Genomic DNA, 26,597 nt, shown 5'->3' with positions numbered 1-26,597 from the left:
AAACATGTCCGATGGGAGTTGAGTGAAACTACATTATCCTGTTTTTGCGTGGGCAGCTTCATTCCGAAACAATTTTACTTAGCCTTCTCAATTGCAGCAAAAATAATGTTTCTTTGTTGCTGAAGTAGAGCAGAAACAGGCGGCCCCACACGGGAGGTATCGAAGCCCTTGACTGGGCATTGTCAAGCACATACATGTCTGTGTATTTGGAGCCAATATGACCCTCTTTAGCTTTCATTCTACTCGAACCTTATATGGTAACTACGCAGGTATTCGCACTGCCAAAGTGAATCAAACACATGGATGAGCAAAATTAATTCTATGCAGTACATAGTTCCATTTGCCTCATATGTCGTTTAGTAATATTTAGAGCGCAAGGACGTCTGCACTTAGTCCCTCCCTCTCCCTCTCTCTAAACACCACAATGCAGCCTGTGTCGAGTTTGAAACCTCAACAAATTAGTCTTGACATAGCACTCAAAATTGAATGGCATTTAACATCGCAAAGCTACACATGAACTATGAAAGATGCCACAGTGGAGCACTCCAAATTAATTTTGACTACCTTGGTTTCCTTAACATGCATCTAAACACTAGCATTTTTTCATTTTAGCCCCCTCCTAAATGCGGCCACTGCAGCGTGGAATTGAACCCGTGACCTCATGCTTAAACACAATGGCATAACCACTAAGCTATTGTGGCGGGTGGTACTAACAACACATTCAACACAACACTGCACACCACAACACTTGACCTGCTTCTTTCCTTGTTAGGAAAGAAGCAGGTCACTGATGATATTCAAAACAAAATGATGTTTCGAGATTCGTACGGATCCCTTGTTCACAATAACAATCGGGAACAGAATGTAAAAACTTCATTTTGCTTAGACTATGGTCAGTGACCTGCTTCTTCCCTAAAATGACTTTACCCGACCAGACACTATTCTGTTGAGCTCTCGACTACAACACCGTTCTTGAGATGCTGACATGCAAAGCTAGTGCCGGCGCTAATTGGCAAGACTAACCTACTTGCGTACACAATCAAACACACACACGCACTTTTCACTCACTGAGGCGCGTCAGGTTGTCGAGTCCTGCAGCTGATCCCGTCTGTAAAGTAGCCACTTTGGCTGTCGTGCCCGCAAGGAGCCCAATGATTCTGTCCACGCGGTCGTTCACCACCTTCTGCTTCCCGTCTGCACGATCGGCTTCCCTGAGCGCATCGTCCAGTGGACCAGCTATGTCAGTGGGAAGACGGTCCAGCTCTCGGTTGATGGCCACTATTGCTTGGTCTCCGTCTTCAATGTCTTCACCAAGACCCTTGAGCCGGTTCTTCGTCACACGCATTGTGTACTGCAGCTCTAGCAAAGCAACAAAAAATGGATACCAGACATGTGTTGCCATCATCATTCAAGTTGCTTGGAAGACAACAGTCTCACCCTGAAATTTCCAATTACCCACAATCATGCGTAAGCCAGAACGGTCTTATGCCTGCAAATTTGCTAATTCCATCCTCTTTATCTAATCTAATGTACATCAACTTTCTTTTCAGCTCTCTCATTCAAATACTAGCCACACAAGGACAGGAAGTATATGAATCAACAATAAAAAATGTTTGCGATTCATTACACAATGAGCCAAAAGAACAAACAAGAAAGAAAATGTAAGAGCAATAAATAACAATGGTTAAAATAATGAAAACCTAAGCAACGAGATTTCCCAAAAACCAAATGTCATACCAGCCAACACAACATATCAATTAATTTTGCAGTTGCAGTCACAGCAACAAAAGCCCTCTCAAGTTTAGGTGTCACAGCTATTGCAAACAGATATTTAAACCTAGCAAACTTTCACCAGCTTCCTTGACCTCAGTGAAACTCAGAATGAGTGAAGGAAAAAATATGGAAAACCAGTATAAACAAGAGCAGTGGAGGTCTAAACCGAAACAATAGCCCAGGGGTGCTAGCTTACCGAAACCACCACACTCATGAACTTTATTTCTAGTAAGTGTAAGTAAGTAAGTGTAAGAGACCCTTGTGCAATTGTTTCAGTTTAGCACTTCACCTGTTTCGTTTTCCTTCTTGTTTTTCCCCATTTTCCCACCACTCATTCTGACTTGTGCTAACTTCAAGAAAACATCATTGAATACCAACTCACTCAAACCACCCCCTTGTGAACTCTGCCAGTGCTAGTCCTACCTGGTATGTCTTCGTCCCTGAGCTGCTTCGCCTGTCTCAGCAGGTCTTCACTTCGCTCCCTTGCACTCTCAGCTTGGTGCATTAGGCTGTCACCAGTTCGTGGATATGCCTGCACATGACAGAACAGTGGCCTTGTTAGCATCTAGCAAAACGTTTATAAGTAAAGCACAGAAGGCTGTGCTTGTTTTAAAAAAAATTCAGTTCTTGTAAGTTTGTTGAGTTCTTTTTTTCTTTTTTTTTCTGCATGAAATGCAATGGCACTGACTTCCTGTGCACAAAGATAACTTAGATGAATGAAAAAACAGAAAGAGGGAACCTAATTCCTAGTCAGTTCCTCTATGCTGTACGCTAAACTTAAACAGACATAACTGATATACAAGTTATCTCCACAAAAGCTTCACACTCGCTTGGCTTTGATATGCCAAGCAGGACACATGCATCACCAAGTTGGATATTAAGGTAACAGTTTTCCTTTGGGAGAAGCCTGGAGCATTCCCGAATGTCATATGGTGCCACATCATTTGAAGTTATGGCTAGAGACTGAAACTTTAGGTAAAAATTATCTTTTTTTCTTTATGTCTGCCTGATAGTGACTATTTAACATATAAGCACGAAAAATTGGTATAGAAATATTTGAATGGCACCTTCATCATGCCTGTAAATCCCTACTTAAAATTGCTGCCTTGCATTTGATTTCCAGGGCCTAAAATTGCCCTTTTCCTTACTTTGTCAAGCCTCACTTTGCTTAAAATGTTGTAACCCACTGGGAAACATTGCTGAAGAAAGCTGGTTATTACCACAATCACTTTACCAGTGTAAAGACTTATTAACAGACTGCTTTGCAGCAGTCTAGAACATCGCTGTGAGAAGTTCTCAAGATTCTATACGTGACAATACACTTGAAGGTGACTTAGCGACCTTGTGCACTCAATTAATATTCTTAGGCAATATTGAGAAATTTGAATGCTCGAGCGCAACTCTGACCCGGAATGTGGGGCTCATTCCAGACGCTCAGGAAAGGTTCTCTGCTATCTGCAATGGCTGTTGCTGATGGAGATACTTCAAAACTTCAATCAGTCCCAAACAAAAAATTACCCGAGTTCTAGGCACTTACAACTGTCAAAGATTCTGACCAGTGAGCATTCTGCAATTCCAGAGAGCACTGGGTCATCAAATGTTCCAAGTTACGAATATCTGCTCCTAACTTCCGTAGATCATGAGTATTTCTTTCAGCCTACAAACTAATATTCAGTGAAAAAAGGCACAACATAAAACCAGGAAATTTGGAGATAGTGCTTGTTTGTCACTGCTTTCACAGCTCTTCCCATGGCATCTAGTCACACTGGATTTCAGGTAAATCTTGTAATCTAGGCAACTTGCCTCATACTGTTTTATCGAGAAAATTAGATCAATTTACCAAAACAGCGGTTTAATGAGCTGTGTTCCTTTGAACATCATAATTTATCCTCAGATGAGTAGCATAAGTTACGATTTCAGCCTACACATGTCTAAAATACACGAGGTATTTGGTGCCTATACTGTATGCCTTAAGTGACAGCTTTACTGCCTGTTATAGGCATCTGAAATAGCATTTTCTAGTGCCTAAAGATTTGAAAGCTGACTTCCCTAACACACTCTTTGTTGAATTGGTCTTTTTTGTTATGAGTAGCCGACTACAATTTACTGAATACTAGTGGGACATATTACATAGAAGTAGGCACTGTATTTTCACTATGGAGCCAAAGACCTCTTAACATTAGTGTCACTTCTGTGCTTCTGAAGGGTCTGTACTCAATAAAAAGTGACATTTGGGAAGCCTTCTAGGAACACTGATCTGACACTTAAGCTTGACCTATTATTTCTACAGTCAAACCTCGATATAATGAACACAGATATAACGAAGTAAAAAAAAATTTCTTGCCAATATTAGTGTGTAGTGAATATATGGTTATAAAGAATATCAGATATACCAATGGTACTTTCCTGTGAGATAAGACCTTGTTATGATGAGGGTCAACTATATTTAGCATCTCTTTATTAATAATCTATGTGTTAAGCAGAGAGTAACAAAGGCAGTACCTCATCAAACGCTCTGTCCGCTGCATCAGCTGCCTTGCGGGCAGCATCCTCGGCATCGTGGAGAGCGTCGACAATGTTCTGGTAGACACGGGCAGCCCGCAGAGGGTACTCGGAGACCTCTTGCGTAGTCCTGAACTGGCTGTTGTCGAGAGAACAGAATGACGCTACAAGTTTCAAGCATAGCGGTTTGGCCGAGTCGATAAATGCATGATTCAGCATAGCTGGCACACGATAAGTGAAGAGAGATGACGATGCATGTAACAAACGAGAAGGGGAACCAAGGGGCTCGAATTATGTTAGTCACTACCACACGAAGCCAAGGAAAACAAAGGAGAAATCGACTGCAGTTATAACTGACGCACGGAAATCGTAAGTAAAAGGGAAATTAATGTGGACGAAAAGACAATTCTGTGTTGGTGGGAGCCGAACCCACACCTTTCAGCATCATCCGTGCGATGCTCAACCAATTCAGCTACCGATGCGGCTGTCCTCCATTCCACCTTCATTTCTGTGTTACATGTAGCGATGCTACATGTAGCACTATGTGTGACACTGTCTTTTATTTTGTTCTTGTTTACCATACGCTACCTACATTGGATGATGTTGCAGACGATCTCAAGTTCAGCCCTTGGGTTCCAGCATTTCTGACAATAAATATTTTATTGGCGCATTTGCTTAAGAATTGTTTAAAATGAAGAAGAAAAAGATGGAAGCGGAATCCAGTCGAGAGATATAGTTACGCTGGTGAGAGGCATTTACTTGCAACAGACGTAGCAGCAAGTACAAGATGGGGTGTGGTCACCAGAACAATGCGTCCACCTTTTCTTCTTTCCACCAAATTTCACTTGCTCTTCTTTGACAATTCTTCAACAAATGTGCCAAGACAACAGGGCACTTTTGACCTGTAATTCCTAGTGCGTGGCATTTTCAGCAATTTGTACAGCACACTTATTACCTCCAAGTTCCAGTTGCCAGATCATACTGTACAACAGAGGTATATCATCATAAGGCAGCCTACTTTGTCTAATGTCAGCATGGATTTCCATCACATTTACTTATCCACCTGCTTGTACCACAGTCGAATCACATTCATTCAAGCCCACAGGAACAATGAAAGTTCATTAGTTGGTTTAAATTGACCATGGTTCAACATAACATGGCCCACGAAAGATTTATGAGTTGTTACATGAATACGCGTATTCACAAAACAATTCTACATCTCCTCCTGCATAAACGAAACAAATCCAAATGTAGAGTTAATGGATACTTCGCAAATAATAGACCAGACGGAAGCCCCTTGTATGAACATTTGCAGTATCAGAGTCACATTTGCGTGTGCGGGTTCCTGGCGCCTTCTTGTAGTTGTGCCTGTCAACATACACATCAGCCTGAATATTTAACATCCACGTCTTTTGACACCTCCCGTCTTATTGAATGTCCTCTCTTTCATTATTTTTGTCTGCATTGCTGTGCTATGGGAAGCCAAAAAAGTCTGAACTTACCATGTTAACCAAGAACCTTGCTTGAACTAAGTGCCTTCCAGATGTATCGAAAACAAAATGGGCTGACGAACACCTTGGGATTTGTTCGAATTAATTAAAATTTTGAATTAGCAGAGTTCGAATAACTGTGAGTCAACTACATTTCCTTTTCTGTGCTTTTCTGTGCATTTCCTTTTCTGTGCAGTTTTAGTATTGGACACCACTATGTTGAATAATGAGATAATGAGGTATTTGTTGGAAGTGAAGCTGAGAAGGTGTCACTTACTCTGCAAGAGCACCAACATGGTTTCCCATTTCGTCGGCGTGGTGTTCACATCTCAGGACGTACTTCTCTCTGTATTCAGGGTTCAGACGATCTAGAATGCCCCGACGTTCCTCGAGTGCATCAGTTGCATTAGAAATTTCCATAAGCAGTCGAGGTAGCTCCTGGGTGTACAAAAGCCAACAAACATAAGTCACACAACATTTTGTGATTGTAGAGGCAACTGCCATTAAATCAAACGCATAGAGTAATGAGTTAACAATGATACAAGTTATAATGACATTGTTTTTAACTACCAGATAGTTCAGTATCAACAATTTTAGCATGAGCTCTATGCAAAAATAACCTGCACCTGGCATTTCAGTCATCTAATGTGACACACAATTTCAAATTCTTGATTTGGAAAAGCTTGCTGGCAAAATTGGGCATGAGATTAATACGGTGAAATAAGGCCAAGTAATGTTGATATGGGCTGACACCATTTCAGCTTTCCTTCATATATGCAAAATATGCTTCCTTGTATTTATTGTTTATTATTATATGTATTATTGAGTGCCATGAGTGTGTGCTAACATGTCTAAATCATTACTGGTGCTACTTGAAGCATCTAAGTATAACAAATTGACACTTCATGTGTACTGGGTTAAGTACTTTGTGCACTTTGTGCACTTTGCTGCACAAACCCTGAGACGACATAATCTAAGTAGTTACGCTAAGCAATTTGCGACAGGAAAATATCATTTCACAAGAAGGCAAGCAATAATTACCAATTTAAACGCTGTTCATTCCACACAAACCTGAAATATCCTAGAGTACAGCAAGTCAACAGCGAGTTTAACCTTTTAACTAGATGGAAGTACACAATTCTGGGCATTACATTCAATCATAATGAATAAATTAGTTACAGTGTTACACCACTTGGTCTCTGCACTGTCTCTTGCAAGTTCAAATGTTACATGCCAAGTCTTTCATGCCCAAAAATGCAGTAAAGGTTACAAAACTCACATCGAACTTGAAGGCAGCATCAATAATTGCATCTCGAGCTTTCCTCAGCCATTCTCTGGCCTCCACCATTGAGGCATTTGCTCTGCCAGCTCCGTCTTGACTTCCACCAATGAAATTCTGAAGAAAGAAAAAAAGAAAGAATTAATACAGACCATCAGTAATAGCTTGAGACATTCTTAACCAAAGGAAGCAAACTGAAGGTCTAACCAAAGGGCATCAAGGTACCATAGGAAATAATGCAAGAAGTTCCGCATGCTGCTGAACAACTTACAAAACAATATCGAAAGCTCTTTAAAAGCTTACTTAGTACAAACGTGCAAGTATAACTTTGATATACGGCCATCATTAGAGATGTAGGTGCTGTGCCACAATTTCAACATCATTTTGAAGACACACCTGCAAAGTGAAAGGACCAGGGAATTTGTACATCCTATCACAAAAACGTAAAGGCCAGCCAGCTGTTACCTGTAATGGCCTGTTAGTTTAAATTTTTCCACACTTGTGCTGCATTTCTGTACACAGAAAAGCTTTTCAGCAGACTGTTGTTGGCAATAACAAAGAACTGCATCTTTTGGAGACGACCAAGCTTAGTGAGGACATGAAGAATGCAAGCGTGTGAGTTGAACTCTGTGCTATGCCAGTCGTAAGTATTGGCAGCGGCACTGTAGATGTACATCGGAGCAGCGCCGTGAATCAAGCATTGCCTTTGGCATATCATCTGCTATACTGCCCCAAGTGATGCAAGACTTCATGAGAAGAAAAAGTTGATCATGGGTGACAACAACTATGTGACTTCTCCCATTTCTGTTTAATAAATCACAAACATTATTGCAACGCGAGTGAGTTTCCAAAAAATTGAAACAGATAACCTGGATGGTTTTTGCCAAGCACAAGTGACTTTGCCTTCACAGCTAGCCACACAATGTCTGCACAATGTCTGGTTCCATAGGAGACATGTGCGAGCAATATCATCATGTTCCTCATTGCTTGCATAATATAAGTGTGCCATGGCATTCGTGCTACCAATTTCTTGCTACTCGATTTCCAATCTAAGTTTCTACTGGCTACGTAATCTTTTTCTTGCTACCGTGAGTTTACCAAGTGCGCGTACCTGGCAAGCAGAATTGCCACAAGTTTCATGACCGTTAGCAGTACTACAAAACCCTAGCACTACCCTCAGGCATTAAAAAAAAAGTATTTGTTCAACCCACCTGAATCGACTGAAGGGTCTGTAGCTCCCTTTCCAGAAGGTCCAAGGCTCTGGCCGTCGGATTCTGCACCTCGTTCTGGATTCGGCGCACCATTTCGCTGAGGAGCTGCTCAATGCGGTCAAGTCGTTCAGCCATGTCGCCCACTTCTTGCAGGTTCAGCACCAGGTTCTTCACTCTCTCGAGGAGCTGGTGGGCCTTCCTGCAAGTCATCAGGAGAGAGAGAGAGAGAGAGAGAAAACTTGCAATAATGTCTGCATGCAAGCATCTCAATGAAACTGTCTTTACTGCCTTGTTATAAATGACCTGGGTTGCTCTACCCCCAGTTTATGTATTGTTGCAGACCAGCGAACAACACAAAGGGATTGAAAAAGGATATGAGGATATGCATGGATGAAGTGCTAAGCTATCGCACCATCTAATAAACTTTCCAAATAATTTAACTTATCTCCACCATGCACCAAGTGCCAAATGCATGGTTGAGAATGTTTAGCTGACCAAATAAGGTAGTAGTATCCGCTGAATTTAAAATGTTGTGTTTTGTTTTCTTTGCATTTCTTACGTTTTGCCTAATTAACCTTGCTTTTCTTGTATGTTAGGTACGTTTAGATCAATGTTAACCTCAAGTGCCTGCAACACCCTTGTGCAAGCGATGATACTCCTTCAATATACAAACGTGTTCAATAAACGCTTATTGAAGGTATCAGCGCACTTCCTGCCTGTTTATCCTTTTACTGTCCCTGTACTACTGTGTCTTTGTCCGCATGAATGCAGCATAGACTAAAGTTTCACTCTGTCAGAGTTCATGTATATATGCTTTCTACTTTAAAAAAAAATACTTCTGTTAAGGACTACAACTCAGAAAGGCACCATAAATGCAATCGACAATACCAGGATAGGCATTTGTTAGACATGTAAAACATTCACACCTGTGCTCCCTGTTTGATTCATCCAAGGGACGCTCAAAGTTACGCTTCTGCAACTCCAGCAGGATTCGTCTTGCTTCTTCGACGAGGCGCTCGATGCCAGTGGCTGTCCCACCATGCCCAAAGACGTGATGCTTCAGATGGTCCACAGCATCTAGAAAGAGTTTAGTTTTCAATCTAAGTTTTATCTACCGTACGTCCACGATTCTAACGCGCATCATTTGTGAATAAAAAGTGCATTCAAATTTGCATGTGCATTGCAATCAGAACTAATTATACTGAAACTGAAAAACGAAACAGATTCTTACTTAAAAAAACAAAAACCCCAGTGCAAGGTTTCTTATGTCTTGCTTTGTGGTTGCCATTTTCCAGTATGCTGTACATGTGGCATTTCTAATGCATTAGATGGAACTGAGGACGACTTTCTGTGGCCGGTAAACAGCAAAAAGGAGGTGCTGTTGCACTCCGATAGCGACTAGCCGCTAAGATTCAGCTGTGTGCATGTTTGTGTCCCTTTGTATATGTTTTATAAAGTTGTTTCAACACGATACACTTTTACTCGGATTTTGTCACTTGATGTGCATGGCAGAATCGACACCAAGTTAATATTTTTTATATTTTGGCAGTAAAATAACCGCGCATTACAATTGGGGGTGCATAGAATCATGCAAATACAGTAATTTAGAAGATACTGGTACCAACAGTGCTATTATCATCATCATCATCTATTATGCGCGTTGCAGGACAAAGGTCATCTTTGGTAATCCCAGTAGTCTTCAGCTCAGTAATCTGAGTCCCAGTAATCTTCAACTGCTCCTTTTATGTGCCATCTGACTCCATGCCACGCCGGCAAACTTTCTAATTTCATACCACTGCACTCTCTGCTGTCATATCTATCATATCTATCATATCATATATCATACATCATATATCATACATCATATATCATATCATATGATATCATATCATATCTCTGCTGTCCTCAACTGCATTTTCCTTACCTGGGCACCAATTACATGACCTACCCGACTTTATTTCTTCCTTTCATTCTCAACTAGACAATCAGCTACACCCATCTCTAATCCATGCACTCTAATCTGGTCCTTACAAATAATACTGGAAACAAATATGAAGCGCTGAAATTCGCAGTAATACCTCACATTACATGTGGCATTTTACAATAACTAGACAGAGGAAACACCGCAACCTAACATGGCTCAACAGGAGCGCGTGCAAATTGAACTCAATGTGGTACGTACCAATGATTTCCTTCCAGTACTTGTTCACAAGCTCCAGCAGATCCCTGGCTCTCAGCAGCAGGTGGTCGACATCATGCGCAACTCCGGGTAGAGTACGGACCATGTCTTTGGACTGCAATGCGTGAAATCAGGAGTCATCTATGAAAATATAGCTCCACAACCGATGTCGTCTAATTCAGAGCTCGTTTTTCTGTTGTACAAAGTTCTGCTCCACAATTTCAAAAACGGTAGAATCTTTTGTACTGGATACTGTAATACAACACAAAAACCTCGGAACTTAAATCAAAATCACTGCCCTAGAGGTCATACTGTAGCCAAGTGATAGCAATGTTTAGTAGTCCTAGTTAAAACTCCTTAATCAGCAGTTAAAGGTAATCAAGACTTTTCAAAAACTCAAGATAAAATTGTAGTACAACTAGCATGATCACAATGCTAAGGAAGCTGACCAAAATTTAACAAGCTGCTGTCCTTCAACAACAACAAAAAAATATGCTACGAACAGCAGACTTGCTTCGCTCTAAGCATCTGTGTGTTTGCCTTTGAACTCAGCAGCAAATAGCCCACTAATGCAACAATTTATACATACCCTTTCATACAGGATCTGTGCTTGTGTCTCTAAGTTGAAGTGGAACGAAAAGTTGGACAGAACCTGGTTGCCACTGTCAACTAGGTGGAGGTAGTTGTCAAGGTCGGTCTGGAAGGCAGAGCAATGTTACAGACAGCGAGTATAACTGAGGTTCCAAATACGCATTATGTCACTGTACTGACAAACTGCGCAACAGTGCTGTTTACTCACTCACCCTCATCACACGAGAGGTCTCCTGAATAGCCAGCAAGTGAATCCAGGGAGCGGAGATGATGTCAGTGGCATTTAACCGATTGAGCAGCGCCAACATGTGTTCCACTTCATCAAGCAGCCGTCCCGTGCAGTCGTCATCACAGGCTGCAACACCAGTGTCATTTAGAGACTTTCAAAACTAAACCTTGCCTGCCACCGATCATTCATATGCCATGCATCAGCTGTGCAACAATCGTCAAACCTGATTTGAATTCTCACCACGCAGCATCAATCAAGCATGATTTACAGTCCAGCAAGTTGCGTTTTACGTAAGAAAGTTTGTGAGTGAAACAGGACCTTGTTCACAATAGAAAAGCACTCTATTCTTAAAAGTAGTCAAACCAAGCTTCCATTAAAAGAAAAACGTTAACTCAGCCTAGTTAATGCAATCCCTCTAGATCACATAATTCACAATACCTAGGACTTAGAAACTGCACAGAACAAGCACAAGTAAGCAACAGGTGGTTTCCATAAACAAAAAATCAAGCCACTCAGTTTCGCTTATTCTTTCCACCCTAGCACAGAAAGAAAGCAGGACAGGGCACCTAGTCAGAAACGTATATAGTATTCATTTACTTTGGATTTGTGCCTCAAAAATACAGTTTGTCATCATGGGTTTTAGCTGTTTTGTATGGGTCTTCTTTGTGTATTGTGTCTGCCTTTGGACATTTCCTCATACCGTCCGATCGCACTTGCCAGCTGTGTCAGAAGAGCAATGGAAAGAATGATTTTAACACGTCTGGAATGGTACTTCGAGTACTATGAAATCTACCCAGATGCTGTGGCCGGATTCAGACGTGGCCGTTCGTCAACAGACAACGTTGTTGACTTGATAACATTTGTGCAACACCAAAAGGCCTGTAAGCGACTATCTGCTGCTCTGTTTCTAGACGTTAAAGGGGCTTATGATAATGTCACCCATTAAGCCATCCTTAGCACGTTAGAAGCTGTCGGACTTGGTGGTAAGATATATATGTGGGTATGCAGCTACTTACCGAGGAGACCATTCTACATGCACACAGAAAATGGCCCGACATCTGAACATTACGGTAGCCGAGGAGTCCCTCAAGGCGGAGTGCTTAGCCCGACTCTTTTCAATCTCACCCTCTGTGGATTAGTTGACAACCTGCCAAGCACCGTACGACTTTCCATCTATGCGGACGACATCTGCATTTGGGCATCAGGTGTGACACGACTTCAGCTTCGCGCTCGGCTTCAGAAGGCTGCCACAATGACATCTTGCTACCTTCGTGAACAAGGACTTGAAATTTAATGCTGGAAGTGCGCAATGGTAGCATTCACGAGGAAGCCAATGTCTGGTTACGGTGTATCTATTAACGGACAACTTATACCATACAGCAGAAGTCACAGATTCTTGGGAGTCGTAATTGACAGAGACCTGTCTTGGACTCCGCATGTCAAATTACGTGTCAATTACGGCTAACTGCTATCTGTCACCTGTTCAGGTTCCTTGCAGGAAAAAGTTGGGGAGTATCTATACACGCTATGTTACAGCTGTACACGGCGTTGTTCGTCGGATTCCTGCGATACAGCCTGCCTGCAATATCCAACACCTGCAAGACTAACCTGCGTACGATTCAGAGTATTCAAGCCCAAGCCCTTAAGATATGTCTTGGCTTACCACGCAGTGCATCAACTGCTGAAACCATTGCTCTTGCGCAGGATTACCCAATCACGACGCACATTAACGTTGAGACAATGCGTATGCATCTCAGGCATTATGCTAGGACCCCTTCCCACCATTTGGCGAGCCTCACTACTGCAAGACCCTGCTCAACATTTAGCAGCATTGTCAGTGCGCATCGTGCGTCGTTTACTTCAGGGTACGCACCTGCGGCCAAGCCAGCGTTTCCTCCGTGGTGTTTGAACCGTCCACAAGTACATATAAAGATTCCAGGACTACAGAAGAAGACAGATATACCGGCCCCTGCTCTAGAACAGCTGAGCTTACTTCTTTTGCATGAGAAGTACAGCAACCACATGCACATCTATACCGATGGATCGACTACGTCGTGCAGTTCTGCTGGTGCCGTGGTTATACCAACGCGAGGAATGACGCTGCAGTTCAAGACTCTGAACACACACACACAACACACACATTATTCTGGTTAACCTCCCTGCCTTCTACTTAACTCTTTCCCTCCCTCTTGTATGGGTCTTAAGTGTGTTTTGGGACAGAACCCAACCAGACACAAAGAGGTTTCTTGAAAAAGGAAACCGTCATCTACCTGAAAGTGGTACAGTAGATTTCCGTTAATTCAACTCTGGTTAATTCGATTTTCCGATCAATGCGATCTCAACCTAAGTTCCCAGCTGGTGCCCATGCATTTCTATGGGCCCAAACTTTTTTTGTCATTTTGATCCTCAAAATTGGCGTGCGCCGGATAGTTCGAACTTGACCGGTCAATGCGCACACACCTGACCCCAATGGTGACCCATTTAGTGGCAGTGTCTTCCTTGGCGGAACTTAGGGGACAGTGAATACGTCACACACACGTCATCCCCTGCTGAAAACACTTATTTACTCCAACCCGTCAGATAATTTGACCAATTTTGTCGGTCCCATCAGGGTCAAATCAACAGAATTTTATTGTACTGCCAAATAAATCAGCGGTATGTTTCAGCATATTTTTCTGCCTCTAGTTTAATTTGACCTGCTGGATAATTTGACCAGTTTCGTCAGTCCCGTCAGGGTCAAATTAATGGAAGTCGACTGTGTAAAGGTTAAAGCTGCCGATGAATGAAACCACACTCTGCAAACTGTAAGCATCCTGGTTAGTTCATATGGCAGAGTGGCTGCACCGGGAAGCTGCTGGTTCCAGATTCAATCTCCAGGACAGGACAAATTTTCTTCATCTGATAAGCTGTCTTTTGGTGAAACCAGTATGGTTTGTTTTTTTGTAGCTTTGCACTATTCTTAAGTAGTGAAAACTTTCCTTATCATAAAGCTTCCTCCACCTGGTGGACTTCTGCAGAACCAATTTGCCAGAGAGGCCTTTCTTATTCCTTCTTTTTTTACTTGGCTTGGAAGGAGATTAGTATTTGTTTGCCTCTCAGTTTGGCTGCATTTGTTTCTGCAATGTTTTTTTAGAAACATAAATGCAGTTAAAATAAGCCTATTGCACAGCTTCGACTTCGCGAAACAGGACTCACATTTGCACCCATACTCGGTGAGGATGTGCCGTGCCGGACAGATGGAGCAGTCGCGACCGGTGATCCCGGGCAAGCAGTGGCACGCGCCGGTCAGGTGGTCACAGCGATGACCTTGTGACCCGTAATGGTTGCATTCACACCTCTCGCACCGACCTCCATCCACCAACGGGTTCCCAAAGAAGCCGTCTGCACACCTGCATAACATAGAAAGTTCCAGTTAAAAGTTGCTTCTACGCAATGCGACTGTTAAGCTAGATGTTTTCACTACAAAAGAAGGTATAGCATTAATATGACAAAATGTGTCATTTTCGATATTTAATAAATTTAGGGGTGAGCAAATATTTATTTTTGAGACCACATCAAATATGAATCTAATAGTGCCAGAAGCAAAGCAAAGCAATTTGAATTTTAAATACCTTTTGAATAGCTTTCAATACAATGAACAACTGTTTTCACCATTAATATAATATTATCTTCGGATGCCAGTATATATATACAAAATGATAGCATGTGTCTGCAGTTGGACGGCTCATTATGAAGCATTGTTTACCAAAAGCGCAACTGTAGCATTAGGAACAAATAAGTAGTTTACTCACAGACTGAGGATTCATTGGTGTATGCAAATAATAGCATTATAGCTGGAAAAGGCTGCTTTTCTGCATGACATATATGCAGCGCTCCATTACACAACTTAACGCGTTTTAAAGCAAAGCTTTTCTTAGCCACCATCCCATGGTTTCACCCAAGTTGGCTGGCGGTCGGTTGCTGGTTGGGTTCTCGCCTAATAGATTCCACCTCACTCATTAAAAAGTTCGATAGAACCCATCTCGCTATGTCTGTCGGTGGTAATGCGTTTAGCATTGCATCAATATAGCAACACAATGTATTGCCATTGTCGAAAGGAGTCATGTATGAGGTGTGTACTGCAGCGGGACTCCACTTTCGCGCTTCCCTAAGAACACTCCGCACCATCTAGCGCCGCTGCTGCAAAGCCTGCACATGACCTCCGAAAAGCATGGTGCGTTGGTGCGGCCAAAAGCTGAGAAATGCGTCTAGCGACAATGAGGCTTCTCTCTCGCACTTCTTTCTGGACACACTATGCTATCTATTGGCACCGCCAAGAAGTCAAGACTATCAAGGCTATCAAGACGAGAAGCATGGCGCATCAGTGCTTGCGAATGCTGGGTTCCCTCACTTGCCGCACACTCAGTAGCCCATTCATGGCACAGCTCGTCAAAGCATTGGCATGAAAGAGGTTCAGTGGAACATGGCACATGCTTACTGCATTTGTCTAAAACATCGGGTTGCTGTCCTTAAAGGAACCCTTGTGACTTGGGTTTGATTCCGCTCAGCATCGGAGAAATTTTAAGAGACCATTTCATCATTGTAGAGGGGCACGTTCCCAGTGGCACACACCTAGTTACCCAAGTTGGTGTTAAACACATTCAGTGGAGAGTGGCACACACGCACATACTGGCACATGCCAGTGACCCAAGTCGGCATCAAAGAGTTTCTTTGAAGAGCGGCACTTCCCCAGTCTCGCATTTATGCAGTGATTCATGTCAGCGTACAAAAAGGTTAGTTGAAGAGTGGCGTAAGTGTACACACTGTCACATAGTCAGACAGTTGTTCTGACAGCTAGTTTCGAACCCTGTTCCTTCAGCACAGCAGGCTGATGTGCTACTGGGGCTTCACGATAAACATTAAGAACGCCGCCCCCTACAGCTCTGCAGTGTGCACGGTTTGTTCGTGCTCGTCTCTATTTCTCTCTATCTCGCCCTTCTACTCTCCTTCTCTTTTTATCCCCCTTTACCCTTCCCCCCGTGTAGGGTAGCCAACTGGAACTGCCTCTGGTTAACCTCCCTGCCTTTCTATGCATCCTTTTCTCTCTCTCTCTATGATGTGCCACCAATTCCACCAAGCACTACCCCGTGACCCAGGTAGTCGGGAAAACGATTAGATACAGACTTACACAGATAGATACATAGCCCCCGGAAAGCGAGTGAAGTATGGTAAGAATGCCAAAGCATTGAAATAGCATCCTGCGGTGGAGTTCTAACCTCAACCTCTGCAGCGAAGCAGCCAATAATAAGTGGAGGTCAATAGGTGGAGGGTACATATCGTGCTATCAACTAGATCACTGTGTTGATGATGATTATAATTTCCATACTATGGCACATACAACGGGGGATTGTCCAAGGAGCGGACGGTACATTTACAACAAATAAGAATAAATGAAAGAATACAAGCCTTTATAATACGTCACACTGCAGAGCACGTGCATTCACAATGCGTAGCACGTGTGTATGAGAACACATGCGTGCGCCAGCTTCCTTTACGCCAAAGATGCAACAAAGAAACAGCCAAATTTATAGCATTTTGCTAACTGCATGCCTCATGAAAGCTTCGTTTCACATAGATTCCAACATGTGCATTGGATCTGCATATTTTTTTTTACTCTAACCCTTTTCCTCCACTGCCGGCTCCTCTTCCTCCAAGCCGATGGCTGGTGAGCAAAAACAGTTCAAAAGAGAACACGACTTCTTTGACGTCGCGTGCAACTACTGGCAAAAAGCAGAGAAAGAGAAAAGCTTTCTGTTGCAGCAGAAATCATGCACTAACAACAATAATCAAAATGACAGGTCACCTCTCACAACGCCTTCCAGTGTAGCCCTCCTGGCAGTCCGTACAGATGTAGTCTGGCCCGTGCGTCTGGCAAGTGCTGCTGAAGCTGAATGCAACGAAAACCAAACAAAGATGAGCTCCAGTAAATAACAAAGCATTAAATACCTTCAAATACAATGCTACACCTAAAAAGTTAGAAAAAGAAAGACTTTTCTCATTTCCATTTCTTGCTTTTATTGAAATTCGCGTATTTTTTTCCCTTGATTGAACAAAGTAGCTTCACGCCACAGTTTTGATACACGAAGTTTTCACAAGCACGAAAAGCAACTATTGGCAAATTCTACAACCTGTAACGTAAGAACATTTTAACTTGTTGTAGAATCTTGATAAGTGTTTACATAGGCAAGACAGGTAAAAAAAGTGAGACATTTGTCTCGTTCGTGGTGTCTGAACAAAGTTCATGATATAATGAAGCTTTTCGCTTCAAGTGTGAATTGATTATATCAAGGTTAAACTGCATAATGAAGGTATATTCATGTCAAAGACTGCAGAAACTACGTTAGACTACAGGCTGCATTGAGAATTACAGTACATACCTGTTTGTGGGAAGTGGACAGGCACAAGGCAGGCATGGTCCCCGCGAGGGTGTCCCGAAGAATCCCTCGGCACAGCGTTCGCAGTGGTCACCAACGGTGTTGCCACCACAGTTCTGGACAAGATGGAAATTTTCTAATGATGCATACAGACACGCGACATGGCTTAGCTACTAGTAATGGGTGCATTAGTTTACTAAGCTAAGCAATAGGCTGGACCAAAATTACATTCGTGAGAGGTTAACAATAAAGCTTAATTAAAATGCAACTATATAACTTCATACTATGCAATGAACACAACAGTTATGTCCCAACAGGTCTTTTCTTTCTAAATAAGAAAAATATAAATTGACAAAAAATTTGTCACTCACAAAACAACTACAAGATTTAGGCACACCAATCTTAGTTGTACACAGGAAATTAGTTTTTGTTAAAACAAAGGACTCGTACTTTTTCTATCACTGCCACATCACAAGCTTATCCTTACTTTATTTGCGTAGCTTCCTCTTTGCATTTTACTCACAAAGCTGCTTGATACCTCGATGTTAAATACCTTCCATCACCTATTCATTAGTCTTCACAGAAGAGGTAGTAAACATACTGCACTGCGTATCATGCCATATGACCACTATACTTAGACGCAGTGCCTACCACCGATGGGAGTGCAAGTATATCCTAAATAAATAAATAAAATAAATAAATAAATAAATAAATTAGTTAACTAATACTAAACTATTTTGCTAACTCAAATGTATTACTCCCAATCTCACAATCTTCAGAAAACTTAGATGGAAGTAGCAATAAACAGTTAAGGAGGAACCTGAAGGCCCTGCATTCTTCTGCTGGAGCACTGTAGACCACTGATGCTGAGATGCACACAACAGTACTCAACTTACAATGCAAACTCCAGTTTCCTTGTGACATGTGCGGGTGCGGTTGTTGCAGTCGCAGGGTTCAGCCCAGCCAACCAAGTCGAGAATATCTCTGCTGTTGAGGTAGTTAGGCTTGAACTTGCGGTAGTAACCTTCAGCAGGATCCTGGCAACAGAAAGCACATTTTCATCAATACTTTTTCATGTGGAATTTTCCTATTTTTTCATGTGGGATAGGGAAGAAATGGCTGTCTCGGTAGTGCTTTGACTTTTTCATGCAAAATTATCTCCATGTTGCTAGGTGCCCCTCAGATGCAGTAAACGTATCGTGCCTTTTACACACTAAAAGTCCTTGTGTTATTTATGTTTTTACATGAGCACTTAAAGGAACTGACAACTGACCCCTAAAAGGAAACAAAGCAAGTTACAGAACCTCGTTCAATGATAACATAATTCAATATATGGAACACAGTTGTAATTTCAATAGCAGCTAATAGTAATAGCAATTATAGTAACAGACAGTACAATCATTTTACAGCAGCAGAGAAAGCTGCACATAGCTAACACAAGCGGCATCGCATTTAATATTCCTTGTGCACCATCAACAAATATATGTTGAAATGTTAACTAGAAAAAAGTAGACTAGGAAATGTTCCACATCCGGTCACTCGAAAGTGTAGCATGGAATCACTGTGCATCTGTTCACTACAATGCACAGTGAACAGACACACAGTTAATAAAGCTAAAATTAGACATGCACCCAAACGTAGTTAACTGCTTTTTAGCACTTGGCTACGTATGGGTGGATGTCTCATTTTCCTTTTATTAATTACTTCTCTCCACCTTGCCGGTTTCCGCATAACTATTACGTCAGATGCACAGTGATTGATGTTCTGCAGCTCCAAGGCTCCATAACTGAGCACAAATAAATTTCACCAAAACTGCATAAGCATTAGCAAACAGAGAAACACAGATGTGTTCAATTTGCTCTTGAGTTGTGAAGGCTATAGTTTATAAGAACAATGGGAACCGGTGGATTTTATTTTCAATAATAAAAATATAAGACCAACAGGCAATGAAGCCAAGGAGAGCTTAGGGGAAGAAAAGTGGTTTTTATGCCGATTTTTAAACAGCAACTAATTAGAATATGGTTACACTTGAAATAAATCCCATATTGTTAACAAGGAAAGGGGGAAATAAAGATGGCAGGAATGACAACACGTTGCTGCCAGTGGGAGAACCCGTGGCCTTCAAATGATGTGTGCGGTGCTCTAGCAAATGAACTGTGACGATGGATTTATGGCAATATCATGGCCATAGTTTTTGATGAAAGCATGCAGACTGCATGACCCCACACAATCGTCGCCCTGCTCACAGCACCATTTATCACATTTTCGACCCCAAAAATCGTTCACTTTCATCTTTCATAACTTATGTAATCATTTAATGCTTCTTTACGGCACAGGACATGTAATTCTAGTGCGACAACAGAGTATGCGGGTATGGCTACATCAGTAGGGCTCTTTTCTTGCATCATGTCTAACGTAACAATTGCTTGAAAATAAGTGAAATGTTTCACCTGGCAAGAGCTTCCGGTGTACTGTACGGGACACCTTCCCTGCTCAACACCGTATGCCAGGTAAGGAGTCACTTCACCATGGTCCAGCGGCTGAGCGATCTCCAATGAGACGTCCTTCAAGCTTAGAATGCAACAGATGGGGACAAGCAGACGTGAATGTTGAACGCGACAAAGTATTTGGCCACACTCATGAGCCGTAAAATAAATTTACATGAGCAGATCAGTTAACCTTCTCACATTTATTGATAGCTTGAGTAAGCACAAACAATAAAGAACTTTTCCTACAAGTTCCTCGCGATAGTTTTGGTGCTAGTCCAACAACAGTCGTCAAATATGTATGTATACAATGCAATTTTCTGCAAGATGAGGCATTTGCTTGCACAAATTTTCCTTGTCCTTGCACAAAATTGCCCGACCTTGTCTTGCTCAGTAACCAGTTGAAGTGTATTACAGTTTGACTACTATTTGGTGATAGAGGTATTGCACAGAAAGACTCTTTTCACGCTATTGTGCATTCTCTCTACAAAATTTCACAAATATTTTTTTAAAACATACCTGGCAAACTTGACATCTGGCCCATCATTGGCTCTTATGAGAATTCTCTGGACGTTTTGGAGGGCAACCATGAGCATTGCACGTGTCACAGGAACCTGGGGGTTGTCCACCTGATACCAGGCATCCTAGAAAACAAGAAAGGTACCATTCTTTTAATTTCATGCAAATTGGAAGTTAATTTTCTTGCTCAATAAATCAGCACATTGCTTTTAATGCACGAGGAACAGCGCACATAATGCTTAGAACGACAGAAAGCTGAGCTAGTTGATAAGGATTCCTAATGCGAAAAAGGGATAAGACAGGCAGACACGGACACAAGAGAAAAGAAGTCGCGTTTGTGTTGTCCACTTCTCTTCTCTTGTGTCCGTGTCAGCAAGCCTTACCCTTTTTTGCATTATGCACATAATGCCATGCCACAGTTATCATGGCTGTTGAATTTCAGGGAAGCCTCAAATGTGTTCCAAAAGAGTGGAAAGTTAGGCTAGCTGGTGATGCAAAATTAGATTCTGTGTGCGTCAGCTGCGATCCTGCTGGCCTCCCCGCACTCCATGTCTGATTAGCCAAATGTATAGTACTCATCATCATCAGCAGGCTGTGTCTGCCACGGGACTATGGCCTCTGCCAGCTATCTCCAATCACCAGTCTTGCATCTGCTGGCCCTATCCTATGCCTACTAATTCCCGAACTTCATCCTACCACATAATCCTTACCTGTCCTTGAGCCTGTTTCCTTTCCCAGCGGGTACTCAGCCCATCTTGGTTTTAATCACCCTGTATATTTTGCATAAAAATAAAAGCCTAACACGGCTACATAGCCAAGCATGAGTAAGTCTACCGGTTGGCAAAATTTTAACTAGTGCTAAAAGTCACGCAAACAATATTAACAAGAAAGAATGCATAAACAAAAAAAGATGCTGTATTTATATTCGGGTCTAGAGCAGTAATTTTTTCACCAAATATTCAATACCCTAGCATCACAACTTGCAATTGCAGGTAATATACTTTGGATTACCTGCACAGAAACAAAAGTGATTTTTTGCTGTTCATATATCCGGAGTCTGAAGTTGCCCTAGATTTAAGAATGTGACTAGATGGAGTAAGGTTTGAATTGATAATTTCAGTTTTTTAAGAATCACTAAGAAGTACTTAATGTTGCCGTTAACAAGCAATTTAAGTGTAGGTTGGGAAGGTTGTACATCAGCTAGCTAACTGACTGGCTAACCGACTGATAAAACTGTTTGGGCAAGAAAGATCACAGCATATTGCTAAGTCAGCTTGAAACCTGCTTTATGGCTACACTTAGTCATGTTCCTGCTGAGTTGACCTGGAAATCTTTGTATAAACATTGCATTATGAATGTGCTAGCTACAAGAGATTGATTGATTGATTGATTGATTGATTGATTGATTGATTGATTGATTGATTGATTGATTGATTGATTGATTGATTGATTGATTGATTGATTGATTGATTGATTGATTGATTGATTGATTCATTCTAATAGCCAATATTAACAGATGTGCTATGACAGACATAGGCATAGTGGCAAGGCACAAAGGGATACACCATGCATGGTTTCTCACAGAAAAAAGATAATTGAAAAGCAGTTGAATGCATATTTGAAGTGCCATGCAAGCTGACAAAAAAGTGTAAGTAGTATCACAGGAGAGAGCAAAAGCACATTAATTTTGCAACGATTAACGTTTCTTCACTCTTTGCATACATTCCAGGAAACTGTGTTACAATTTTTTTTGGACCTCAGAATTTTTGGCATTGGACACTCTTGTGTCACAGTATCTAGCTTGTGACACACCTTAAATAAAATCAAACCAAATTATGGAGTTTTACATCCCAAAGCAACACGGGCTATGATGGATGCACCACAGTCCGATCAATTCCGATCCCCCGACTTTCCTTAATGTTCACTTAAATCTAAGTACACAAACATTTTTGCATTGTGCCCCCTATTGAAATGTGGCCACTGCAAGAGGGAATCGAACCTGCAACCTTGGTGTTCAGCAGCAGAGTGCCATAGCCAGAACCCTTGTATTAGCCCTAGTGGGGCTGACCATACTACAACATGAATGAAAAGAGCGAACGAGTCACAGCAGCAGGTACATATCGCACCTCGTGAATGGGGACGTAGTAAGTGCCAGTTGGCAACAGCTCGTGAGGGTGGAAACCCAAAAGTATGCGGTGGTTTCCCTGGAGGAACACCAGGGGGTACTGGCGAAGCATGGCGTCGGGAAAGACGTCTTGGGCATCGCTCTTGACCGTGAACTTCAGCTTCCCGTTGTAGGCAACCACCTAGTAAAAAAGACAAAAGTGCGACGTCACTCATGCAAAGTGTGACTGTAACACGGCAGTTCAGAACACGGTAGCGCAAAAGGCTTAAGTAAAACCCAGCCAGACACAAAAGCAAGTAAAGTTTGTGCTAGTTTGTAAAACTTATGGTAAAAGACTAACAGTGCAAGCTAGAGATGAGGACACAGAAAATAACAGGACCAGCACTGATTCTTTGCAACTATTTTCCAATGCGAAGTATCATACAGGAAGCTCTCAGCAAGGTCACGCAAGGTCATTTTCAACTTTACGGAGCACCTGAAAAAATGAATTTCTTGCTTACAAATCCAACAAAATAATGCTACAGTCTAAAATTATACCTAAAAATGTCCATAATATCCCAATATCATCAGGATATATGCAGTAGTTAATTTATTAAATTTAATATAAAACTGAATTATCAGACCGAATCTTTGCAGTTTCCACTAGCAAGGAAACACCTAACGAGCAATGAAGCCAATGAATTGATGAAGCCACTATAACTGGAAGATTTCGTTACCTTTACCAGAAAGGACAAGTGGTTGATATGATCCATTGGATGCAGATTCACAAGAAAAAGAACCCAACATTAATGTGACCAGATTCCTTGGGCACCAAAGCAGGACAGGGATAGGAGATAAATAGCTTGACGTTCAACATATATTCCAAGTTTTGTTTATGTGAAGGGAAACTATTTTCTCCACTTTTCAGTAAATCTGAACTTGCGTTTCGGCATTATTCCACGCGCTTTCAACAGAACATGGGTGACAAGCGAGAAGGCATGGTCAGTGCGCTTTGATTTGGCTAGACCTCATTAGTCAATGCATTCAGAATTTGACTGAAGCAAGATCAAGAGAATGTACGAGCAGTAAGGAGTTGCACACATTCTAGAAGGAATGCAGTCTTAAAACAGTTTGGAAAAGAACCGGACGTTTGCTCTGGCGTCATTGATCAGAACCGTACTTTCATTGGCAGAAGCGCAATTCTGACCAATCACATGAGGGCAAGCAAATGGTTCACTTCGAAAACAGTTATGAGATGGCACCACTGCCGACAGTGATTCACTTAGCTGCCTGCCTCTCGAGCTTTTTGAAGGTGGCGCCACAATACACAAGAAAGCGAACAGCCAATTCGGCACCATAAGGCAAATATTTCGGGACAATTTGGGTTCTGGAGAGACTAAACCGGGCCAAGACATCGTCCCACACATAATCTGTGAAACAGTGGTACCATGGCGGTAAAAGCGGAATGTGTCCCACCCAAATCGGGACGTCTCTCCTCATCTTACTCAAGATGTATTCAAGTATTAAAAACTTTTGATTCACCTTGTCCCCAAGAAACTGTTCAGGCAGGGACCAGTAGAGTGGTTGGTCTAGGACGTATGGCAAACGCAAGAGAGTTGAACCGGGGTGGGTGCCAGGGATAACCTTGTACCGGTGCACTCGATCCAATTCTGGCTCACCGGGGGTGGCAGTTATGTCCCTTGGTGGTGCGCCAACCTGAAAATGTATTGACATAAGGAAACTGTGGCGACAAAAGACAAAAGCGTTACACAACAGTACAGGCACAATTTTATTGCTCTAAAAGTATGTTTTGTTGCACTGAAATTGATGTTATCATTATCATGGATACGTGTATAATAATAATAATGATGATGATGATGATGATGGTGGTGGTGGTGGTGGTGGTGGTGGTGGTGGTGGTGGTGGTGGTGGTGATGATGATGATGATGATGATGATGATGATGATGATGATGATGATGATGATGATGATGAAGAAGAAGACATGAGTTAGTGCAGAATGAGCACACCAAGGACTAGTTAAAGTCAAAGATGTTGCAGCAAGAGATTCACAAGAGAAAGGCTAAGATTGTTTGGTCACATTGTGAAAACTGCAGGCCAGATTTTGTAACAATTCTCTTGCTGATATGTTCTGTTAGCTTTTCACGGTTTACTCACACATGCAGCAGCAGGATGTTTTGAGTGCATCAGACACTACGTGTGATAGTCATTGGCACAAACATTGCTTCAAGACTGTTTTGTTCTGGGTTTTGTTTTCCAAAACAGTGCATTTAAACAACTGCAATGTATAACTGACCCGCCCCAGTCGTTGTGGTCATCGGCAGTGGTCGGCGGCAAAAGTTACGACTGCCGCATCTGCTTCACCTGGCCAGAAGGCATTCTACCAAACTTTTGGGTACTACAAATAAACATTTTGTCTATTGCTCGCCAAATAAAAATCGACTAAACCGCAGTTGGAATTGGACAAGTTTCAATAAGAACAAATGATAAATGGTAACACAGGCAAAAATAAACACGGCAATATGTGAGCATGCTTTGCGATGTGACCCTTACCAGTCCCCAGACGCGGTTGGCCTGCGTGCACTGCTCAGCCCGTCCAAACAGGAAGCACTCCGTGCATCCCCGAGGGTTGCTCTCCAGCAACGAGAAGGTCCTGTCTCGACATCGGTCGCAGCGGCGCCCTTCTACATTCACCTGCAAGCATCCAGGGGCAGCATCAGTAGGAGTCATAGTAATGGCTTAGGTAATTTTGTTGCAACATTGCAGGAATAGGCGAAGAACGGTTGTCAAGTTAAAATAGACGTAGTGTGGTTAAACTGATAGTTCGACACTGAAGACTAAAGAGATAGTATTAAGCTAGTTGAGATTCAGAGGAAGGAGACGAGTATCTCGGGCCACTGTGGAATGAACCGAAGGTATGTGAGAGTAACAGAATGGCACCGAGGAAATGGAAGCATATTTGAAAGTGCCAAGGAATAAAATGAAGAGATGATAGTAGAACATTGGCGTGCAGAGGGTAGGTTAGGTACTTGCAAAACAGGGGCGCTACAAAAGATCACTGGGAGAAGTCTTTATTCTGCACTGGATTTTATTTATTTATTTATTTATTTATTTATTTATTTATTTATTTATTTATTTATTTACTAATTTATTTGTGTGTGTGTATTATTTATTTGCTTATTTATTTCATTTAATGTGTCTGTGTAGCCACTGCAACATCATAAATTGGTTTATCTAAGAAACCTGTGTCCCACTAAACCTATAACGCGAGTGGAAAGTCTTGCTGATGAGATTAACAGTTTGGGGTACTGTAGCACTGTTAGCAGATTTGCCTTAGTTGACGAATTTGCTTTTACGTTAAGCGAGTCCAATTCATACTTGAAAAAATGGCCCAGTGTTCAACAGTGTGCTGTTACCTACAGGCATAACACTGGCTACTGAGACAATAAAAATGAATTTTAAAACAGGCTAACAGCGATGATGGTGAAGGTTACAATTAACTCAGAATGACAGGCTAATCACACAATATGGGGGCGAGTGGAAAGTCCTGCAGATGAGATTAACAGTTTGAGGTACTGTAGCACTGTTAGCAGACCTGCCTTAGTTGACGAATTTGCTTCTACGTAGTAGTTCTGCGGAAACCCGCAGAACGTTAAGCGAGTCCAATTCATACTTGAAAGAATGGCCCAGTGTTCAACAGTGTGCTGTTACCTACAGGCATAACACTGGCTACTGAGACAATAAAAATGAATTTTAAAACAGGCTAACAGCGATGATGGTGAAGGTTACAATTAACTCAGAAT

At 42.0% G+C, this 26,597-nt stretch overlaps 1 protein-coding gene across 1 annotated transcript in view; it reads right to left on the bottom strand.

Annotated features, from left to right (window-relative positions):
* Nucleotides 1-26,597, bottom strand: part of LOC126527626 (laminin subunit alpha-1-like) — a 123,796-nt gene that overhangs the window by 38,039 nt on the left and 59,160 nt on the right. The window contains exons 26-44 of the mRNA XM_050175438.3: nt 25,348-25,488; nt 24,319-24,492; nt 22,799-22,978; nt 20,673-20,797; nt 20,118-20,238; nt 18,564-18,704; nt 17,671-17,783; nt 17,097-17,180; nt 14,450-14,643; nt 11,238-11,380; nt 11,024-11,131; nt 10,438-10,549; nt 9,182-9,332; nt 8,256-8,454; nt 7,045-7,161; nt 6,043-6,203; nt 4,276-4,414; nt 2,197-2,305; nt 1,069-1,359 (exon numbers count right to left, since the gene is read on the bottom strand). Of these exons, the coding sequence (XP_050031395.1) occupies nt 1,069-1,359; nt 2,197-2,305; nt 4,276-4,414; nt 6,043-6,203; nt 7,045-7,161; nt 8,256-8,454; nt 9,182-9,332; nt 10,438-10,549; nt 11,024-11,131; nt 11,238-11,380; nt 14,450-14,643; nt 17,097-17,180; nt 17,671-17,783; nt 18,564-18,704; nt 20,118-20,238; nt 20,673-20,797; nt 22,799-22,978; nt 24,319-24,492; nt 25,348-25,488 (2,803 nt within the window). The remainder of the gene's footprint in view (nt 1-1,068; nt 1,360-2,196; nt 2,306-4,275; nt 4,415-6,042; nt 6,204-7,044; nt 7,162-8,255; nt 8,455-9,181; nt 9,333-10,437; nt 10,550-11,023; nt 11,132-11,237; nt 11,381-14,449; nt 14,644-17,096; nt 17,181-17,670; nt 17,784-18,563; nt 18,705-20,117; nt 20,239-20,672; nt 20,798-22,798; nt 22,979-24,318; nt 24,493-25,347; nt 25,489-26,597) is intronic.

Source organism: Dermacentor andersoni, chromosome 9 (assembly GCF_023375885.2).
Source record: "Dermacentor andersoni chromosome 9, qqDerAnde1_hic_scaffold, whole genome shotgun sequence".
Taxonomy (NCBI): domain Eukaryota; kingdom Metazoa; phylum Arthropoda; class Arachnida; order Ixodida; family Ixodidae; genus Dermacentor; species Dermacentor andersoni.
This window is presented reverse-complemented; position numbering and strand designations above follow the sequence as displayed.